Below are 21,522 nucleotides of genomic sequence, written 5' to 3' on the forward strand. Positions count from 1 at the left end.
GCATTACATGTTCAGTCTTTATGAGGGTTCTTTAATTCCCTGGAAGTGCATGTTTGAGAATGTTCTCGTAGTATCTAAGATAAAACAATAGAAAACAAAACAAACGGCAACAATTTTCACCATGACCCAAAGCACAAACATCAAGGTAAGGATGCATACAGTTCACAAAAAATACATAGTCCCTTTTTTTAGGTATAGGTAAATGCCAGCACAAGCGCACAAATTCAGACATAAACAGAGATAAAAACAAACATGTTCTTTGTGCCAAGGCCACAAAGATTGTTTCATTAGTCCAAACGTGTAGCTAGTGACTCTAGTCTGTCTGTTTACAGCACATTTATGCAAACAAACATGGCTAAAATCAGATGTAAACGTCAGAGCATATTTTTGTCAAACTTGTGCATCATATTAGCCAAGCTTCGGTATAGGGTTGCAAAAAGGTGGAACATTTCCAGTAAATTTCGGAAATATTCCAGAAATTTTGGAAACTTCCCAGGATTTTTTGGAATATTCTAGGGATTTTTGGAAAGTTTCTGGAAATGTTCCACCCCTTTGCAACCCTACTTCGGTATACACTTTGAATGCAATCGATGAAAAGTGCTATTAAAAAAAAGGCCTACACCAACAGACCACAGTCAGAAGAGTAGGGAAAAAGAAAGAGTCTAGTTAGCTCTTATTTTGCACATATAGTACGAGGCTCTAAATGTGTTGTGGAGAACGTCTTGCTCCTCGATGAGCGTCCTCTTCGTTCGCCATCAATGGTATCTTTTCTTTCGCCACTTGAATCAGTGCCATGTTTAGTTTGATGCTCTCGAAGTTTCGTTCTATCAGAAAGGCAACGTGGCATGTCAGAATCCCATCCATAATGCTTTGCAGCAGGTCTTGTTGTATCCACATCTACAGTTTACAACGTTCTTAAAACGTTTCAAGAAAATCAATGTGGTAAAGCCACTTCTTTTAAGTCAAGAAATGACAAGTCTGTCATTGTTCTGTTGGAGTGGATGCAGGATGGTTGGAGTTATTTGTTGCTCTTAGAATAATGATCACCAAAAAATCTTCAAGATGACTCGGTCTGATCATTCAAATAGATGAAGAATCACATCCAAAACAAGGCTGGAGATGTTTGGACACTCTTCTCACACTTAGTGGTGTTGTGTTTAATCCATCTTGGTGTCAAGGGCACAGTTTCCTCCAAACAAATCTTGTATGTACTCTTTTCACCAAGGATGGAGTGGGAGGGGAATCACTCAAGATCTTCAGCGGATTTTAGGGGCCGCTGAGCTGGACTCGACTCAGATTGGGAGTGTTTCCTGGAGGATATCCATCTGCGCACCAAGATGGCTACTCATGCCTCCTCATGAAGGAAGAACAAACCCCAGTTGAGGTTGTAGAGATAAGAGATCCCTGACAGCACTGGTCAGGTGTTGTCACTCCTTCAGCGGGATGGACAGGTATCTGGTCTCCTGTCCATGGAGCCGCATACCTGCTCAGGATGGGGATCAACCTATCAAGGGAGAAGAGCAAGGTTTGAGAACACAGGAACTCAAATGCATTAGCAAGATAGAAGCTACAAAAAGTCTTTGAACTCAACGCACCTCAGAATACAGAGGCGGAGGTTGGAAGCGGAACTCATGGATGTAAGCATAAAGTGGTCCTTCAATCTCATCTCTCACAGCCGGGAGCTCCAAGTTGTTCTGTCGCTCCTCATTGGTGATGATTTCAGAGTAGCTTGGTGGAGCTAGAAGAGTTGAGGACAAAGCCAACAATTAGATCACAAAAGACTTCTAAACTGATTGTTTAATGTCAAACAGTCATGAAGTATCTTGAGCAATGGGGCTCAATCCTACTCCTGGAGATCTGCCTTTGGATTAACTGGAGACTGGGAAGTAGACTCTAAAAGAAGGTGGTCCTCAAGGAGCAGGACTGAGTACCCATAATCTAAAGGGTCTAGGTAACAAGTTTAGGATTTGTGCCATACCTTCAGGTCTCTCAGGCAATCCCAACCAGCTCATAGCCATGCTGCACTGACTGCTGACAGAAGAGGTGCGACTGCCGAAGGAGTGGAGTGGAATGGTGCCGATCACCAAGGGCAGGTTCAGGGTTAAGTTGACAGCTCGAGGGATGTCCACATACACCTGTCGAGAAGCAAGAGGTTAGTTCCATGGCAGATATTGGCAAGCAGTTTACTTTGTCATGAATCAAACAGTTTGTAGACTCACCATGAGTGAATATTCCACATGGATGATGCTGCAGTCCAGAATGGAAGGCGAAATGGGTGGGATCTTCAGCATCTTGCCGTCCCAAGTCTCGCTCTTGCCAGGGGGTAGAGGATCTCCACGGAGGTTAGCTACGAGTTGTTTGATCTCCTTGACCTTCCCTTTGGCAAAGAAGGTCTGGGTTTGGTAGATGGCTGCCTTTGGCACGACCACACGGGAAGAGCAGTTTTCAATCTCTGCGAAGATCTGAATGGACTCTCCTGCAAAGAAAACCAACCAAATTCATTCACTCTGAATGATAAAACTTTCATATTAGTTAACTAGTGGCTAACTGTCCACCAACAAGCAGGTTTATCATCTCACCTGGAGTGTAGCCCTTCCTCTCGATTTTGGCACTTAGTGAGACAGGCCCTGAGGTGCAGAACCAGCAGCAAAGGGTTTTGTCCTTTGTGCCAGCCTGAGGAGACTATAAATGAAAAAGTGACAATATATGAACCTCTGAAATTATACAACAGCTCAAGCAAAAATTCAGTTTTACATTATAAGGTTAGGCTTCAAATGCTTTTCTCTTACCAGTAACAATGGAGTGTTGATGTCAATGTGCTCAAAGACGGTGAACTCCTTCTTGGTTTTCATGGGCAGGAGCCATGGCCTATGAAGCTCCGCCTTCAACCAGTACCGCACGCTGCCGTGTTTGCCTTCAAAGGATGTCGCCAAAGGCCTGGAAAGAGACATGAAAAAATAATGTAAGCGCTTTGGTCGATACATTATATATGTGTATAATCAGGCAGGAGAGTTACTTACGTCTGGGGCAGTTCAAGGCTGAAGAGAAACTCGTGTCGCCCTGAGTGAAGAACGGTGAAGCCCTCGACACAGCTTTCATCATCTAAAACAAAGGAGAATAAAGCTCGATATACCAGTATACTATACCTGTAATATTCCTCAAGAATCCTAAACACAAGACAAAGACAGAGATACGACCCACATTGTCTAGTGCTTCAATGAATATAGGAATAGAACACAACATTTTAAAACATTGCAAAACAATGTCAGCATAAGAACATTTTTTTTTTTACAAAACCTTTTCGAAGTGGGAATAGAAGAGCAAACTGTCCATAATTTGGTGTAGTATGTTTTTATGCTTTTCAAAAGAAAAAGGGGTGAACCTTGTCACATCACTAAAACCTTAAATATATGAACAAACAAAATATCTAGTTAAAAAATGCAATGTTCTAAATTCACAACAAAAAAATTAATATAGGAATATTTAGTCTTAAATATGTTTTTTTTTAGTAAAAGATATTGTTTTGATGTATTTTCATAGCTTTTGTTCATTCTTTTACTTCCACCTCAGCCGGTGTAAATAACTATGGCCATAAATAAATACACACACATGTTGAAGCAGTTGTTTTCATTCATTTTTATTTTTAAAATGTATTTGTATCTCTTCTTTTTATTGCCACCTCAGCAGTTCCACAGCCTGCTGTAAATGAAGGCCTGTTACTCGAAGGCAGCCAAGAGCTAGAGAGGACCGGACTGAACTGGCGCGAGCAGCCTCTCTCAGCCGGATTTCCTCATGCATATATTACTAGTCGGCTCCTGATTGGCCAAAAGACACACTGTAAGGAGCATCTGTCATTGCAGTCCCATCTTTCATAAATAAAAAGTGCTTCATTAAAAATGCTCCTTACCTCTATCATGTCCAATAAGGACGTCTCTGTGGTTTAAATACTCCACTTCTTCAGTGAAATTCTGTGTGTAGGCAGTGTTGGACCCAGCATTGCGAGATTCGGTCCAGCGAACTTTCGCCAGACCCTTGGCGTGAATGTTCAGAGATTTCACGCGGATTTCTCCGGTCACTTCGACGACCACCCGACCCGAGACAAAGTCCCCACTGGCGAAGACAGGGACACTGCTGTCATTGGGACAGTCGTAGCTGACAAATAAGTTTTTCACCTTTCCGAGCACCATGGTGGAAATCTTACTAAGCTGTAAGATATTTAAAATAAAAAGAGCGAATCATCTGTCAGATGTTTCTATGAAAGAAATCATCCAAGGGTTGTGCCGTGCAGAAAGGCTGCAGGCAGGTTCACTGCTATACTTGTCTGTCATTCATTGAGTTTTGCTGTAGCTGCATGTGAAGATGCAGCTGTATCTCTGCGCTCTGGCTCTGCTTTAATACCTCCGTTTGGTGGAAAAACAACCGGACTGCGCATGCGCAGTCAATAAGACTACTGCTGCTGCTCCCTTCTTTTCCGCCTTCCTATGCTTCAGTGTCTGTTGTATTGTTTAAAAGTAGCCTTTCTTCACAGACTCGTACATCCAAGTGTTTTACTAATAAACTAGTGACTGCATAATAGTATGCCTACTTTATTTAATAATACATAGTGGTGTGAAAAAAATACAAATGTGAATACAGTATCACAGTGAAACAAAAGAAAGTGGAAGGAAATAGAAACAAACCGACTTGAATCCAGATGCATGATTGTTCATGCGTTGTTGACATCTAACACAGAAATTCGAATGCACTCGCATGAATGAAATCACTCAGACTTGATAAAAAACGCTTTTTAGACGGATTTAGCAAGCTTTAAGAGCCAAGCTAAAATTTTTAATGTGGATTTTTTTTCTCCCCCTATAGATGGCTGTAATTGTTAATTGATGTTTTCATGACATGTATGGTTTTAGTGTTCAATCTCATCATTTCAAGCGCGGGGCTTTCATAGTTATCCAGTGTCTCTTCACTGCCACCTGTCTGATAAAGGGGGTTATTGCAGAATGCAACTTCTAAATAGCATACTTTATTAATTTAAAGGTGAAAAAAATACAAATGTGAATACAGTATCACAGTGAAACAAAAGAAAGTGGAAGGAAATAGAAACAAACCGACTTGAATCCAGATGCATGATTGTTCATGCGTTGTTGACATCTAACACAGAAATTCGAATGCACTCGCATGAATGAAATCACTCAGACTTGATAAAAAACGCTTTTTAGACGGATTTAGCAAGCTTTAAGAGCTAAGTTAAAATTTTTAATGTGGATTTTTTTTCTCCCCCTATAGATGGCTGTAATGGTTAATTGATGTTTTCATGACATGTATGGTTTTAGTGTTCAATCTCATCATTTCAAGCGCGGGGCTTTCATAGTTATGCCGTGTCTCTTCACTGCCACCTGTCTGATAAAGGGGGTTATTGCAGAATGCAACTTCTAAATAGCATACTTTATTAATTTAAAGGTGGGGTAGAAATATTATTTAAACCTTACTATTAGAAATATTATTTAAACCTTACTATTAACATTTACTATTACATAACATTTATTTACTTTATCTCACAATTCTGACTTTCTTTTCTCGCAAATGCAAGTTTATATCTCCTAATTCTGACTTTATAACTCGACTTAACTCAAAAATAGTGAGTTTGTCAAAGCTGAGGGGGAAAAAAAGCCAGAAGAGCCGAGGGGAAAAGAGAGAATGATGAGTTGTTTTTCCTTATTAGAATTGTGAGATATAATCTCGGAATTGCGAGAATAAAGTCATAATTTTTAAATATAAAATCAAATTTACCTTTTTTAAATTCTTTCATTCCATGGCTCCATAGACTGCCGCTTGAAAACCGTCATTTTCTGCCTCCAGATAGGCTCCGCCCACAACAAACGTCACCCCTGTTTCGGATCTGTAAGACTATCCCACGCGCTAACGTCAATTTCGTTGAATAACAGTGCTTATCGCTGGGTTACAAGCTCTTGTAATATGCGTAGAACATTTTGAAAATTACATCTAATCAATATAATTTATAATCTTTTTAAACCTAACTATTTTGTACCGTATCCGTGAAATTCTCTAGTTGTAAAGGCTATTTCTCCCGGCTTAGCTGTTGCAACGCAGACACGGTGTTACTCACCTATCGAGAAGAAACAAAGCAACCTCAGCGTCAATCTGCAATCGCAGGCCTTCCGCTCCTTGAGTTCTCTTCAGCGCTGGAAAGCTGATCCGATATTTACACGGGTCCTACTTCTTGCCTTAAGCCTTCTTTTGTTCCGCAGACGTTTTCCTCTTTTGTTTTTTTATCCGCCATCTCTATCTATCTGTCGCTCGGCTCGGCTAATGTCCGTCCTGTGCACTGAACTCTCTCTCCTCCTCATCATGAGTAGACACGCCCCTTACTGCTGATTGGCTACAAGTTTGTTTTGCTACTCGGCCGAATTAGTTTTCTAAAACATTTTTGAAAAATTGCTTACCCCACCTTTAAACTGATATTATCTACAGACAGAAACTTTTGCTTCAGACTTTGACAGAACAGGCTAAATCTTATGTACTTTAGTATTTCGTATAATGTACTGTACAAGTACAATGTAAATTGTATTCTTTTGTAAGTATGCTAAATGCATAGATGTAAATATATTGTGGGAAAGAAGAGAAAATGTTGAAGCTAAATTTTTATTTGTGAAAGTTTTGTTTAATTTTCTTCTTATATTTTTTATTATGTTTGTAAATATGCCTGATACAAAATACTACAAAATACTTCAGCTGAAGAAAACAAGAAGAGTATACATATACATATATATATATATATATATTCAGATTTACCAAAAAATATTTTTTGTAAGTATTATATTAGTTTTGCTTTACACAATAAACACAAAACAATACATGAAATAATAAAATAATAAAAAATAATAATAACAAGAAAAGCACACTTTTAAGAACAATTAGGGCATATAGGCAGTTTCAGTGGAAAATTAAACAAGCACTCAATAGTGGGCATGCAGCATACTAATTATTACACTGCTGGTCAGAGTCAACATTACACTGGGCCAGATGACCTAGAAATGGTTGCCATATACTGTAAAATTTATCAAGATTACCCATAAATCCATACCAGACTCTTTCCATGTGAAATATTCCAGTAAGATAAGTCAACCACGTCTTAAACTGAGGAACAATATCCGATTTCCACACCCTTAGAATGACAATCGTAACAATAATCATTCCATCAATAATGGTACTTTGTACATTGTGGTGCAACAGAATATCCATGTAACGTGATTTCTGTATCAGGCGGATAAACACAACCATACATGTTATACATACAATGACCAATTTTATAATCTAAAATACAGTTCTTTGAACATGAAACTTACAATATAAAAGTCCATATTATTTGTCAAAACCTCAACAGCAGATGGCAGCAAATCTCTATTCAAACTCATGAACTTGATACATTATTTAAAATGACCAATTTCCAATTTAAGCACAACTGTTACAGACATGCTAAAAGTAATGATAAATTTGAGTTATTCCCAACTATTGCATGGTCCCTGGAGGTGTAATATGGACAATACATATGTCATTTCCAAAGACAGTATTTTAGTTGTCCCATTTTTTACAGCACAAACGCTATCGATCAGATGTAAAAGGTAAAACATACATGCTTTTGCAAAGAAATCTGGAGCACAAAACCCCATTCGTTTACGAGAATAAAGATTCTGGAACAATTTCGCCAAGTAATTGATTCTATTCAGATCAATTCTCATTGGATGACCATTATAACTCAAGACAAAGACCCTTTCAGTCCTGTCATACTAAAACAATGGCCATGACTGAGATGATGGATCCATTTCTACCTTTCCCACTCGTTTTATGTAGTTCACTGGATGATCTTATCAATTCCATCCTCCAGAGCAGGGACAGGTCTGCTCTCTCCGGGTCAGAGGTCACCGTCAGAGTTCAAAGGTCAAATTTAGTATTTAAATTGAAGACCTTACAAAATGCTGATGGATACGGGTAGCTTTTATCATAATATCATTACACTGTTGGCTCTTAAATGATTGAACGATATATCTAATTATAATTAAAAAATTAAAATGACAATTCTATTGAAGTGAAGCATCCACACACACTGACTAATGTAGGTGAATGAAGATTTTACAAATTTACAGCACTTATACTTTTACCAATGTATTTTTAATCTATATCACCAATTTATTTTATAACTTTTAATTTATAACAATTCATTTACTTGTTTTTTAGCGGTAGGTTCAGTGCCTCGCCAAAGCATAAAGCTTCTTGGCTTAGGCTGGTATAATGTGTGTGTGTGTGTGTGTGTGTGTGTGTGTGTGTTTAAGAGCCATGATGTAATGTGAAGACTCAAGTCTTTCCCACACTTGGAGAGGGATCCCTGACAGCCTGGGAAACTAAAAGCTTCCATCTGTTCAACAGGTCAACAGAGGGTCCTATGACCTTTGACACAGATTTGTCCCCCAGTAAACATGATGGACCAAGCTGTTGACAGAGTGGTAAACGATACAGACCAGTTCTGTGTAATCTCATCTGAGTCAGACTTATCCGATATTCTGTTGACAGGTCGTACATCTAATTTGTCAACAAAGGAGGAAAAACAAATTATTTGGTAATTACATAACTTTTTCCACCATTAAAAGTGATTTATGAAACACCTTCCAAATTTAAATTTGCTTTTTAAAATGACTTCACTATCAAGGTTGGAATGCTCATGGCTTCACAATGCCCAACATGAACTTTTCACACTGTGCTTAACTGTGCTTTTCACACTTGAAATAGTTAACCCTGGGTTATTGTAAACCTGTGTTATATTGCTTCAATTCCTAACCATGGGCTTAACGTTCTTATTTGCAAATTTGCGGTGTCAGTGCCATGCCTAGACCAATAATGCAGAACGCGACCTGTTTACATAACAGCTCTAGCTCTTCGTATTATATACCGTACAGTAGGCTATATCTTTATTTTCCAGAATGGACTTTTCGGTGGACTGTCAAGGTAAACATAAAGAACAGTCTCTTCTTAACTCCAATTCATCTGTTTGACATTTTCCCAATCAAACACTAAAACTAATGTACAACGCTGCTATCTCCATGACTGTCCACGTGAATACGAAACACGCGATTGGGTGTCTGTTGCTAACCATAACATTCAGCACCTCATAATGGCTTTTCACACTACATTTGACTTCCAGTGTTGCCAATTTAGCTACTTTGTCAGGTTATCGTCGTTCTAAACACTGCTTTTGACCCCGGGTAAAAGAACGTTTCACGCATGTAACGTAGAATCGGGGTTAGCACAGCTTCTTACCTGGGGTTCTGAAACCCCACTCTGGAGTAAACTTTGCCAACTTTGTACAATATGAAACCGAGAGGTGTTAAAATGTTATGGTTAAATGCTTAAGCAACATTCAATTGCGTGATTCAAACCTACATGCTCTAGAGTAGTCACTGAAACAGCGCACGTTGTATAAACAGTATAAGGTAAATGTCACATTAACCCAGGGTTTAGGAACATACAGTGTGAATCCTCAGTTTATGACTGCCTTGATTAATTGTTATCCCCATCTAAATTATGAGCAGTGTGAAACATGGAGAAACCCCAGGATTCCCTTTGGTTGCCGTGATTTTGCCAAGTAAGACATGTCTCTGGATCAACATCTTTTGATCAACATAACTGTCCAAAAATATAGACTTAACTCATACCCCTAAACCTAAACCCACCCATAATTTATTCCTAAAAACAGTGTGAAATGATAGCTGATTAACAAGGGTGTAGAAGCACCTAACCCTGATTGTAAGCCTAAAACAGATATTTCCTAAAAAGTTATCCCTCAATTCTGATTGGTTGATAGGAATGTTGTTGGATGACAAGGATGTTGATCCAGGAACATGTTGTACTTGGTAAAATCACGGTCACCAAACAGGTCTCATGCTGCATTCATCCAATCAGTGATGCAGACACTGCAAATATGCAAAGGAGAATCACAAAGGTGTGAATCGCAAACTTAAAAACCCAATATTAACTTGTAAACCCCAGGTAAAGTATGCGCAGTGTGAGACGTGAAGCAATTAACCCCAGGACTTCATTTACCCAGGTTTAGAATAATAGGGTACATGTCGAACGTCACCTGACCAAACCAGAAAACAGGTCTCATCTGTTGCTTGTCAGAGAACGTGTTAACAGCAGTATGAACTTATGGAGATATCCATGTACTTTTAAGGTAATCGATTAACCTAGCTATTTGTTTTTATTGTTGGCATTTTATTCAACATTAATATTCAAATGTTAGTGAAAGAAGAAAAAAAATTAGGCATCAATCTGTATATGTGATAGACATCAGTGATGCTCATCTTGAAGACATTTTGGTGAAAACAGCTCCATGTTTAACGAAGCACATACAAAAGTCCTGAACCAAAAGCTGCATGGCCTGTTTTACAGACTAAAGAGGTTTGTTGAGCTTAACCCCTGTTACATAGAACTATTTTCAAGCCCTTGACTGTGTTTAATGGTGGTATATTGAGGTCTTACCCCTATATGGAAACTCCCTTCCTTTAAATGGCAGTCAAGGACCCTCATATGTAGACAATCAATACTCTTATATACTGATCACATGGATATCTGAAACTCAAAGCTTAAGAAGACAGCAAGTATTGTTTTCCAATAGTCATACTAAGTACCTGTTACACACAGTCTTTGATTCAACACTAATCAATATTTCACAATCAGTCCAGGCTATCAGAAATAAATGAGTTCCATCTGGGAATGTGACATACAGATCAAGGGCCGTATAATGGAGGCCCTGAATTGCTTTATATCATCCAGGTGTGCTGGAGTACATTCAGTCTCTCAGAGATCCAGCTGCATGCATTTGGCTTCCAAATAGCTCAGTCCTTCCAGAGGTCAAGAAGGTCACACATCTGCATGTGAAATGCGATGGCCTTTGACACCACCCGCTGCCCCTGAGCCAGTGTGGCCCTTTTTTTACATAAAGTGTCAGCGCTGGTGTCGACTGCTGCGATTTACACACCTGATATTTGCCTGGACTCACTGAACAGAAGTTACAGTGCAAAAATGTATTATACTATTTATTAATAATATAATATATATATAGATTTTTTTTATATATATTTGTTATATATATTATATTATATGTGATATGTATATATATATATATATATATATATATATATATATATATACTCATTGCGGAAGTGCCGCCGACAATTATCTGAAAACACTGACAGGAGAAACAGATAAGCCAGAGACTGAGAGAAGAAGAATAGTGGAAAATAACACACATCAAAAATGGCCCTAGCACCTATGAGGAGAAAGTCAAACACACAGAAGCCCATAAAAACCACAATATCCTCTGGAGCCGGACCAAAGCACCGTCATTCACGCTGAGAGTGCTTCTGATGACAGATCTGAACCACTGGGAGAAGGACATATATATATGTGATATATATATATATATATATATATATATATATATATATAGTTGATATTCCTGGCAGAAATGTGTAGAAAAATTAAGATAATAATGTTTAAAAATTCTAGCACATTGTTTTTGGAGTAGTGACCCTTCTTTTGACCTCTGACCCTGAGCTTTGTCCTTGTCTTTGCTCATTGTATCGCTTTGACCCTTTAACCTGCGGCTCCTACAACCTGTTCACAAACATGCCACTGATCACGTGACTCTGCTCCATCCAGAGCCTTGAGGTTCACCAGCAACTCAAAGCAAAACGTTGACCCTTGAACTCACTGAATTATGCATGAGAAGAATAGTTGCTGCTGGAAGTGCAATTACTGTTATTAATAATATCTTTAGGCTATAGCTGCTCCTATAAATACCTTGGTTGTTTATATTTAAAGCAAGACACAACAGGTGAATAGGATAACAATTTTACACTAATAGATCACTGTCCCTTTTTGATTAATCACAGTACATTAAGACACTTGTTTTGTTTTACAAGTGTCCAAAAAAGGTATGTTTAAATATGCAAATTAGACATGATCTAATTTAATATGCGTTCATTTGCATACATTTCCAGAATAGAAATCCAAACATTGGATAAAGCCAGTTTCAAAATTCTTGTTTCATTTTGTTCTCATATTGTTTTGCACAGAGGGGATTTTGGATCTCTCTTTCTATCACTCCATAAATAAGAACTTTCATCATATTACTATTAGTAATAAAATGTAAATTATATATTAACAAACCCCTCTGTAAAATCCTTCAGAATATATGGAAAATAATAGCCCAAAATATCAAAATTGACTAGTCCCTGAAAAAATGTAAATATTATTTTTAAGTGATAAAATAAAAAAAGCATTTTAAAGTAATAAAACATTACATGTTATAATAGAATTTTTCTTTTTACACTAGGTGGCAGTCCTTCTATTTTTCTACACTCGTGAGCATCAGATTAAATATTATGTAGCCTACTACTAATCAATTGCAAAAATTATAAATGATCTTACATTGATTATCAGATTGGAGAATGAATTCAATACAGATACTGGTGAGGATAAAAAGCATTACCTACCTTTTGAATAGCTAAAACGTTCAATCCTATGCATGTCCAATATGAGAAAAAATACAAACGCATAAAAGCCTCAGTGTTTGGTAAAAGTGATTTGAAGCACATAATTGCATCCAGCCGCCTTTGGAAGGATCTGAGCTAAATGGCCAATCAAACAGAGCTTCCGAGCTTAAAGGAGCCGCCCACTTCTGTGCTTTAATACCTAATGGGGTCCATAATACAGACCATTCAATAGACCACCACTGAAGCGCGTATAAGACCAAGTGAAGGTGTGGTCATTTGGATCAGCATCATGCCAAAGTCGAGTCCGTTCAGCTCTGTTCTCACAGATACTCCTGTTTTTAGTTACATTTGAAGTCTTCCATTCATGCTCATGTCAATCATGCCAACAGAAGGCTGCGTTACGCCGCGTCTTTGCTCTCCTCGGATCTGATTCATTTGGGGTTTCCGATTGTCCCTTTTACGCACGAAGACACCACCAAGCACGGAGTTCCGGCGCGACTGTTTTATGTTCAATCAGGCTCTCTGATCTTGTTAGACACATCTCTCCAGTCTCATCGATGCGCTTTCCATATCAATTGGCTCTTCTGCATGGATAAAACACGACTGGCCTTCTTCATCTTGAATAATTCTGGAGAAGACGTGTAAAAGAACGCAGTCCAGCCATGGCCATGGTGGTGAGCGTGTGGAGAGATCCGCAGGAGGAACTGGCACCGGCGGGATCTCTGGATGATCAGAGCGAAGCGGGGAGAGACCACCACCGCCTGAACGCAGCCGCGCACTCTCCAAACACCGGACTGCATTCCGCGGAGGATAAAGGACAGAACTCAGCGCAGAACCAGCAGCACATTGAGTGCGCGGTTTGCGGGGATAAATCCAGCGGGAAGCACTACGGACAGTTCTCCTGTGAGGGATGCAAAAGTTTCTTCAAGCGGAGCGTTCGGCGGAACTTAACGTACACGTGCCGTGCCAACAGAAGCTGCCCGGTGGACCAGCACCACAGGAACCAGTGCCAGTACTGCCGCCTGAAGAAATGCCTGAAAGTGGGCATGAGACGCGAAGGTGAGTGCGCAGTGCATTCTTCTTTTGTAGCCCACTTTAAAAATGTAAAAAAAAAAGAAGTAGAAAAAAAGAAAGAGAAATTGGCCAAAATTAATAATAAAAATAAAGAGAGGTATTTAAAAAAAAACTTCATATTGCAAATTAATATAACACAACATTAATAAACTTGTATATAGCCTACACTAGCCTGAATACTGTACAACTTGTAGCTCAAGGCCAAAAGCAATTTAATTAAAGGAGTTTGCTTCTGAACATAAAAATCTCTTCAAAACATTTTAAAAATGATTCTTCGTGTAATAATATAACCTTATTTACAAAGCAACTTTTAAGCAGGTATATTAACTAGACCGCTTATTTAGTCTGCATTCAATTACTGGACAGGAAAGGTTGCGTTATTGCATCAGTAGAACAGATTTCATATTAATATCTTAGTGTAAAATGCATAAAATATTAAGAGCATTACAGAGTATAGTTGCTTACAGTATTGTTTTCATATTCTAGATTGATTGCACTTGCAGTTAATTGTGTAAACAGTGTGTTAGATAGATAGATAGATAGATAGATAGATAGATAGATAGATAGATAGATAGATAGATAGATAGATAGATAGATAGTTCCCACGATTGCAATGCATATTCACTTTCAGAAAAAAAGGTACAAAAACTGGTGCGGTACACTTTCAAAGGGACAGTTTGTCCCTAATTTATCACTAAAGATGGCGCATATTAATACATTAAAGATACATATTTGTACCTAAGGTGTACATATTAGCACCTAAATGTTAGTATATTTTGAATTATCTTTTTTTCTGAGTGTACATAATCTAGCCAACATACAGAAAGAAGAGAGATGTGTTTATTCACGTTAACATTCTATGTTATTTCTATGCACATTTCTTCTCCATCTAATTCTGTTTTGACAGCGGTTCAGCGAGGAAGAATGCCGCCGAATCAGCCGAACCCGAGCCATTACGCGCTGACCCACGGAGACCCGCTGAGTGGCCAATGCTACCTGTCCGGATACATATCCCTCCTGCTTCGGGCCGAGCCATATCCAGCCTCCAGATACGGAAACCATTGCATGCAGTCGGGGAACATCATGGGCATTGAGAACATCTGCGAGCTGGCGGCCCGTTTGCTCTTCAGTGCGGTGGAATGGGCGAGGAACATCCCTTTCTTTCCTGATCTCCAAATCACGGATCAGGTGTCTCTCCTCAGACTCACCTGGAGTGAACTTTTCGTTCTGAACGCTGCGCAGAGCTCCATGCCTCTCCACGTGGCTCATCTCCTCGCCGCCGCCGGGCTTCACGCGTCTCCGATGTCCGCGGACCGAGTCGTGGCCTTCATGGATCATATCCGATTCTTCCAAGAGCAGGTGGAGAAACTGAAGGCCCTGCAGGTGGACTCCGCCGAATACAGCTGTGCCAAAGCAATAGTGCTGTTCACATCAGGTAGGCCCGAATCAAGATCAAGTAGCCTAAACGTATTGTACAGTTTAATGAGCTTGTCTATCGCATAATCCTATATCCTAATCCTATTTGTTCCGCGAAGTTTATTTCAAATAATGGACCGTCAATCTTTCAAAAGTACCATCTGCGCACAATCAGATTAAAGACGTGCTTGTTTATATCGCATAATCCTATATCCTAATCCTATTTGTTCCGCGAAGTTTGTTTCAAATAATGGACCGTCAATCTTTCAAAAGTACCATCTGCGCACAATCAGATTAAAGACGTGCTTGTTTAAAAAATAATGTTAGTAAAATTTTGAATAAGAATATAAAATAAAACAATATAAAATCAGCATTAGGCTGCTCAGCAATGAAAGTTAAATTAGAGCTTGTTTTTGTCAAGTTAAATCTACACATAGGTTACCATATATATTTAAGCAACATTAATGTTTTAGGTTTAAATGATCATTTTAAATGTTCCTTTTTGGTGGTGACAAATTCATTTTAAAAGTGGTCCTACAAATATTTCATTTATAGTCCTTCAGAATTGAACATATAGATGTGGGAGCTTTCATAATTTAAAAGTCACACGCTGATATCAAACTTTTCAAAACTCTCCAAAAAGAGTTTTATATAGCCTATTTAGGCTTATATACACAGACTGGTTAAAAATACCGAGTGTGTAGCCTACAACATTACAGTGTGGCCCAAACTGTTATTTTGAGGAGTTTCTTCTTCTTAGTTTTAATTACTCTCTAAGAAGTTTCTATTAAACTTTCAAAATATAGCCTATTCTATAGAAATAATGCAGCATTCAGAGCTTCAATCGTTTCGTTAATTCGTTGCATCCATGCGTAGCCTATTTCATCGTTTATTATGAGAAACATTCAGAAATGAAACTGAAATGCACACGGTATATTCGTTTAACATCTTGAATGAAAACATATCTGTCTACTGACTAGGCTAATTTAGGTTGTAGGTCAAGCTACTTTGAGACAATTCGATTTTCAAATGAATTAATTCTGTGTTTATCTAAGGAAATAAATGAAAGCTAACGCATTATGTAAATACGCCTATGTAAACGTGTGACAGAGACGTTATTCTTTTGAATGATGTGTGTTTAATGGCTATATTCATTTGTATGCAGATGCATGCGGCCTTTCAGACGTGCCGCACATAGAAGGTCTTCAGGAGAAATCTCAGTGTGCTCTGGAGGAGTATGTGAGGAGTCAGTACCCGAACCAGCCCACACGCTTCGGCAAGCTGCTGCTGAGACTCCCCGCGCTCCGGATGGTGTCCTCCTCCGTTATAGAGCAGCTTTTCTTCGTTCGACTGGTGGGTAAAACGCCCATTGAGACGCTCATCAGGGATATGCTGCTATCTGGGAGCAGTTTCAACTGGCCCTACATGTCCATTCAATGAGAGGAAGATGAAGATGGGGACATTTGGTGAGAATTTACAGACATAAAAAACTAAACAGTCACGGATGATGCAGAAACTCTCTCTCGATGTCGGTATATATAGCAATGCTATTCGTGAACATGTGAAGATATCTCTCTTTCTCCTGATCTCTACTTTTAACAGTCAACCATGACATGTGCCATAAAAAGACTTTATAAAATAACTTTTGATTGACTTATTCAACAGTGTAATTGTCCATTTTAAATGCAAAACGTCTTAATTTAGTTTTTGGAACGAAGGGATATGCATTGATCCAAAATAACAGAAATAACTGGTGTTACTCTAAAAGCGTTCAACAAAAATACACGTTTGTTTTAACTGAGAAGCGGAGACAATGGATTTAACAATTATTTATTTAGCTGTATTTATTTTACTGCTCATCAACTTCATGTATCGAAACAATCAACCACAGCACTTAAGGTTTTATTATTGGTGTATTTTCCAACATTTTTCCCTCGGTATAAAATAGTACACTTCAAACCTGTGTTTTTTTTGTGTCCTTTTCTTGCGTGCTGGATTTCAATCTGTACTGCCATATCTCAAACTGGTTGTTCATCTTTCATATTCCAGAGAAAGGCAGCAAATAAATTAGTTTTTATTTATGATGGTATATACATATATTATGTTTTATATATAATAAATAATATCGGTGTACTGGTATATTTGCAATATTGAACAGTGGTTTGATGCAGACTACGTTTTTCTGACCAACTCACTTTATTCCTCAAGCATTTTCTTTCAGATTAAAATTTCCAGCCGTGAAAATGAAAGTCGTAGCGGGGGTTTTTTTTTTAAACAAAAGCCCTGGTTCATCAGCTACAAAATACGTCAAATGTAGCCTATGATGTTGCCTATAAATAAATAGTTTTAGACAGAAATTCTTTCCCAAATCAAAAGGAATTTGTCGTCACTTAATATGGACTTAATAAGGCTTCATTTATAATTTCTCGATTAATTTGAAACTGATTTTTGTATTTTGACCTCTATGACAGCTCTAATTGTTAGGCACGTCTGTCATTCTAATGATTATATCGAGTATAGAAATACGCATGCGCGAAATTTTTTTCAAGAAACTCGTTTTTTAGACTTTCAAGCCCTTGTACTGAAAATTACTCGAACGTAGCACAAATATTTGGAATTTCACATTGTCCTTTCTCTAAAACATGCTACAAAATCCCAGTATTTTTAATCAATTTTGTTGGAGTTTCTATCTTATAACAATATTTAAAGCTTTTTATTTTATTGTTATCTCTGTGTGGATTTACTTAACGTAATCCGGGAACAAAATTGTCTTCAGAATTGAGCTAAACATGACAAAACCTCTTTTTGGAGACAACTTTCTGAAAAATATCCTTCCAGGCAGTCTGTAAGTAAAGCTTCATAGCTAAAAACAACAGAACTCTATGGCATCTCCCCAGTTATACAGCTAGAAAACAGTGTGTGTTCCTCCCTTTTTTTTGTGTGGAATCTGACAGACTCTAGTTATTGTGAACTCCGTGACCCCACACTTCTCTCATCATGTGCGGATTTTCTCCTGAGCTGAGGTGTATCATGAACTCGTGGCATCTCAGATGAATTGCTGACACTGTGCCTGGGTTAGCCATGACCCCGGCGGTGCCTGGGGACCCGTGAGGAGAACTGGAGCACGGAATAAAGCACAGGCTCGTCCACAGGGGGATTCCTGATGGACACGAGGAGGGTCTTTGTTGGACGTTAGTATCATAGGATACGTGCTCGGATCAAGGGTACAGCTGTTAGAGGAAACTCTGTCCAAGCTGCTAGTGTGGGAATGCAAACATAGACACTTGTCAGGAAAATAGTGCTAAGAAAGCAATTGTTAATGCCTGCAAATGTGATATCCTGCAAATATGGATAAAAAAGTAATTGAAAGAAAAGGTCAGGTGGGCATGTAAATATGGGCGACCCCCATGAAGGCCTTCCTGTCATGGACAGCATTATAGTCTTACTGGTCTTAGTTGGATTATCAAGCTGTAAAGACACGACACTGCATACCAGGAAAGGACGATTACAGCACAATCTTGAGATGGGAGTGCTGTCTACCTGAATCAAGTTAACACAAGGTCCCCTATAGGGTCCTGGAGGCGTATTACAGAAAGTTTCTTATCTTAGGTCTTAACTTAAGATGTGATATATTAAATTAGGATTTTTCAGAAATTCGTATTACAGAAGCAAATCTTAACTTGATTTGGGATTCTTATCCTATCTTACAAAATCGTATCTTATCTCTAGTTAGGAAATCTTAAATTGCATTATCAAGCTGGACAATCCATTCTCAGGTCTATTACCAAGCAACCAACACTGCATGAGCAGCTGATGAGGTAAACAAAATAATAGAAGCTACTTCACTTTGAAAATCGCCTTTTGCAAATAACTGTAACACCGTGTTTACACCGGACGCAACAGCTGTCCTGTCGCGCCGCACCGCAACAGCTAAAGTCTGTCTACTGTACACTGGACGCGATAAATCGACCATTGAAAATCATTTGAAATTTGTGTCAGCACGTCATAAATAGAACGCTGCAGCAGTTTACCGCGCTGCAGCCAGTGTAGACAGCATCACTGATTATAATGAGTTCTATAGTATTTTGTCGCGCCGCGCCGCTCGCGTCCAGTGTAGACACGGTGTAAGGCATTATCACTTGCACTATAACCGGTAATGCTCCGTGACGCTTTGTTGGTCTCTGTAATGCTGGTTGCAGCTCCTGTGCTAACTGTAATAGCATGCTGCATGGCAGTCTGTAATTACTTATAAGTGTTTTGTCATCAAAATGAAACACATCTTCAGGGTCCTCCAAGAGTCGTTCTACCATTAAACATCTCCGTTCTTCATTTTCAATTATTAATAAATGTAATACCATTGTTGGAATGTGCAATTGTAAGCGTTTTTTCCGTTAGCTTTCAAATAATTTTGAAGTTAGGACAGCTGTGATGGGGTTGTCCTAAAGTTAAGTTTTTAGGATTTCAAGTTAGGAGGTTTCTGTATCTGTAGTTAAGATAAGATAACACACTTAGGAAACGCAGTTCTGTAATAGCTTTTGTCCTAAATGTGATCCTAACTGAAATTACAGTACCATGGTTACCAAACAGATAAGATAAGATTTTAAAGTTAGGATCTTTCTGTAATACGCCCCCCGGGATCCTTGGTAATGGACAATAGGCTTTCTGGAATGGAAATGGAGGGGAAGTCCAAATCCTGGGTTTAAGACTTTAATGCAGTCTCTGTTATATTGTAAGTGGATTTGAACAACACAGCCAATTGTCATCTGGCTTTTCAATTCCAGTTCAATTCCAGAATTTCTGTGTGAAGCAACAAAAACGTTTTCAACATCGATGATAATAAGAAATGTTTCTTCAACAGATTTCTGAAGGATCATGTGACACTGAAGACTGGAGTAGTGATGCTGAAAATTCAGCTTTGAACCAAAGAAATAAATTACATTTTAAAAATATATTCAAATAAAAAACAGTCCTTTTAAATTGTAATAATATTTCACATTATTACAGTTTTTACTGTATTTTTGATCAAATAAATGCAGCCTTGGTGAGCAAAAGAGATATCTTTCAAAAACATTCAAAAACCTTACAGACCCCCAAACATTCTGAATGGTGGTGTAAATATATACAACCGTTTATATAAAATTTGAATTGCATTTCAGTAAATTTCCTGTCATTCCAGCTGAACATCCTGTGTGTTGTGGCTAATTCAACTTATATTCTTACTCATCATCAAAAGAGCCCATTCTAAAATCCTGAACTTAACAAGCAAGCTTTGATCAACAAGGTTAATTTGTCTTTGTCTTTCTGACGATCAGAGATGGTACCTGCTCTTTTGTTGCTCACTGATGATCAGACATTGTCTGTTCTTCTCCCAGTCAATTACGTCCTGCTGGTGTAATTGCAGAGCACTTTACTGTCTGGCCCATTATCAGCCTTTGTTCCTCTGCAACCTGGCCTGAGCGCATTTGATACAGGTTTTTAATTGTCCAAGCGGTCTATTCAAACATAATCAGTTTTACAAGAAGTTGCATACATGAATATATACAGAACTGGGGCTAAGATTTTTGAAAGTTGTATACTAATAGAATATGTACAAACATGTGCATTTCAAACATGCATAAATAGTGTATGAATTCTAAATCAAATTTGGAATATTCAAAAATAGCACCTTTTGAATTCTGCAACTTAAAAATAAAAATGAATATGCTTGTGTGTATTCAAGTGTTCTGAAGATATGGTACACATAAACATGAACAAGACTGCCACTGATTTCTAAGTTGTATAATATAATTTAATATAATATAATTAATATAAACATATGCAAATGAAAAATAGTGTTCTGCAGTTTCAAATGACAATGACTAATGGGCCATTCTTGTTATGCAGCACCTTTTAAATTCTGTAATTTAAAGATTAAAATGAATATTATTTGGTTTAACCAAGTACTTCCATTATATGAAAGTAAACAAACTTTTAGAACTCACAGAATGTGTCAAATCCATTGTTAACAATTCCTAATGCTTCTGCTGTTGATTTGTCACTTCCTGGAAAATGAGATCATAAAGGTTTTGTTAGTTATGTGATTTTACAACTAAACAGCTTAAAATCCAAATTATGAAGTTATTGTAAAAAAAAAAAAAAATTAATTAAATCCATTGCTAACACTTGATGTTTGTCCACTTTGCCACCAAAGTGATGTCACTTCCTGAAGGGATGATGTCATAAAGGCTTTTGTTAGTTAAGTGATTTAACAAAAGACTAAACAGCATAAATTCTGGCTAATTAATATTAACATTATTATAAAATTGGGTTGTTTTGACCCAGAAGGTTGGGTTAAATGTTTAACCCAACCTTCTGGGTAGTAACCCAACTGCTGGGTCAAAACAACACAATTGCTGGGTTTGTCCCTATTTTACCCAGCACTGGGTTGTATTTAACCCAGCATTTTTTAGAGTGTATGAGATGCCTA

General features: G+C 38.1%; 2 protein-coding genes across 2 annotated transcripts; one reads left to right on the forward strand and one right to left on the reverse strand.

Moving 5' to 3' along the window:
• Positions 1-497: 497 nt before the first annotated feature.
• Positions 498-19,812, reverse strand: LOC107602085 (arrestin domain-containing protein 3-like). Its single transcript, XM_016294494.1, has 9 exons — positions 19,802-19,812; positions 3,908-4,373; positions 3,021-3,102; positions 2,790-2,937; positions 2,580-2,682; positions 2,220-2,476; positions 1,979-2,135; positions 1,596-1,738; positions 498-1,504 (listed from the first exon to the last, which is right to left on the reverse strand). The coding sequence occupies exons 2-9, from the start codon at positions 4,185-4,187 to the stop codon at positions 1,436-1,438; spliced, it is 1,239 nt and encodes a 412-aa protein (XP_016149980.1). The 5' UTR covers positions 4,188-4,373; positions 19,802-19,812; the 3' UTR covers positions 498-1,435.
• Positions 12,796-16,981, forward strand: LOC107602086 (nuclear receptor subfamily 2 group F member 1-B-like). Its single transcript, XM_016294495.1, has 3 exons — positions 12,796-13,625; positions 14,548-15,075; positions 16,222-16,981. Exons 1-3 carry the CDS (start codon positions 13,229-13,231, stop codon positions 16,494-16,496), a joined length of 1,200 nt encoding a protein of 399 aa, XP_016149981.1. The 5' UTR covers positions 12,796-13,228; the 3' UTR covers positions 16,497-16,981.
• Positions 19,813-21,522: the final 1,710 nt, after the last annotated feature.

The sequence above is a fragment of the Sinocyclocheilus grahami genome, unplaced genomic scaffold (genome assembly GCF_001515645.1).
Source record: "Sinocyclocheilus grahami isolate Dianchi unplaced genomic scaffold, SAMN03320097.WGS_v1.1 scaffold318.1, whole genome shotgun sequence".
In the NCBI taxonomy this organism is placed as follows: Eukaryota; Metazoa; Chordata; class Actinopteri; order Cypriniformes; family Cyprinidae; genus Sinocyclocheilus; species Sinocyclocheilus grahami.

Bases quoted from the DNA above. Each gene is read 5' to 3' on its own strand.
- LOC107602085 (XM_016294494.1), bottom strand. From the start codon at position 4,187: ATGGTGCTCGGAAAGGTGAAAAACTTATTTGTCAGCTACGACTGTCCC. The intron at 2,136-2,219 runs GTGAGTCTACAA...GCTTCTCGACAG, and splicing joins ATGTGGAATATTCACTCATG to GTGTATGTGGACATCCCTCG. The intron at 1,505-1,595 runs GTGCGTTGAGTT...CTCCCTTGATAG, and splicing joins CTCCGCCTCTGTATTCTGAG to GTTGATCCCCATCCTGAGCA.
- LOC107602086 (XM_016294495.1), top strand. From the start codon at position 13,229: ATGGCCATGGTGGTGAGCGTGTGGAGAGATCCGCAGGAGGAACTGGCA. The intron at 13,626-14,547 runs GTGAGTGCGCAG...CTGTTTTGACAG, and splicing joins AGTGGGCATGAGACGCGAAG to CGGTTCAGCGAGGAAGAATG. The intron at 15,076-16,221 runs GTAGGCCCGAAT...ATTTGTATGCAG, and splicing joins AATAGTGCTGTTCACATCAG to ATGCATGCGGCCTTTCAGAC.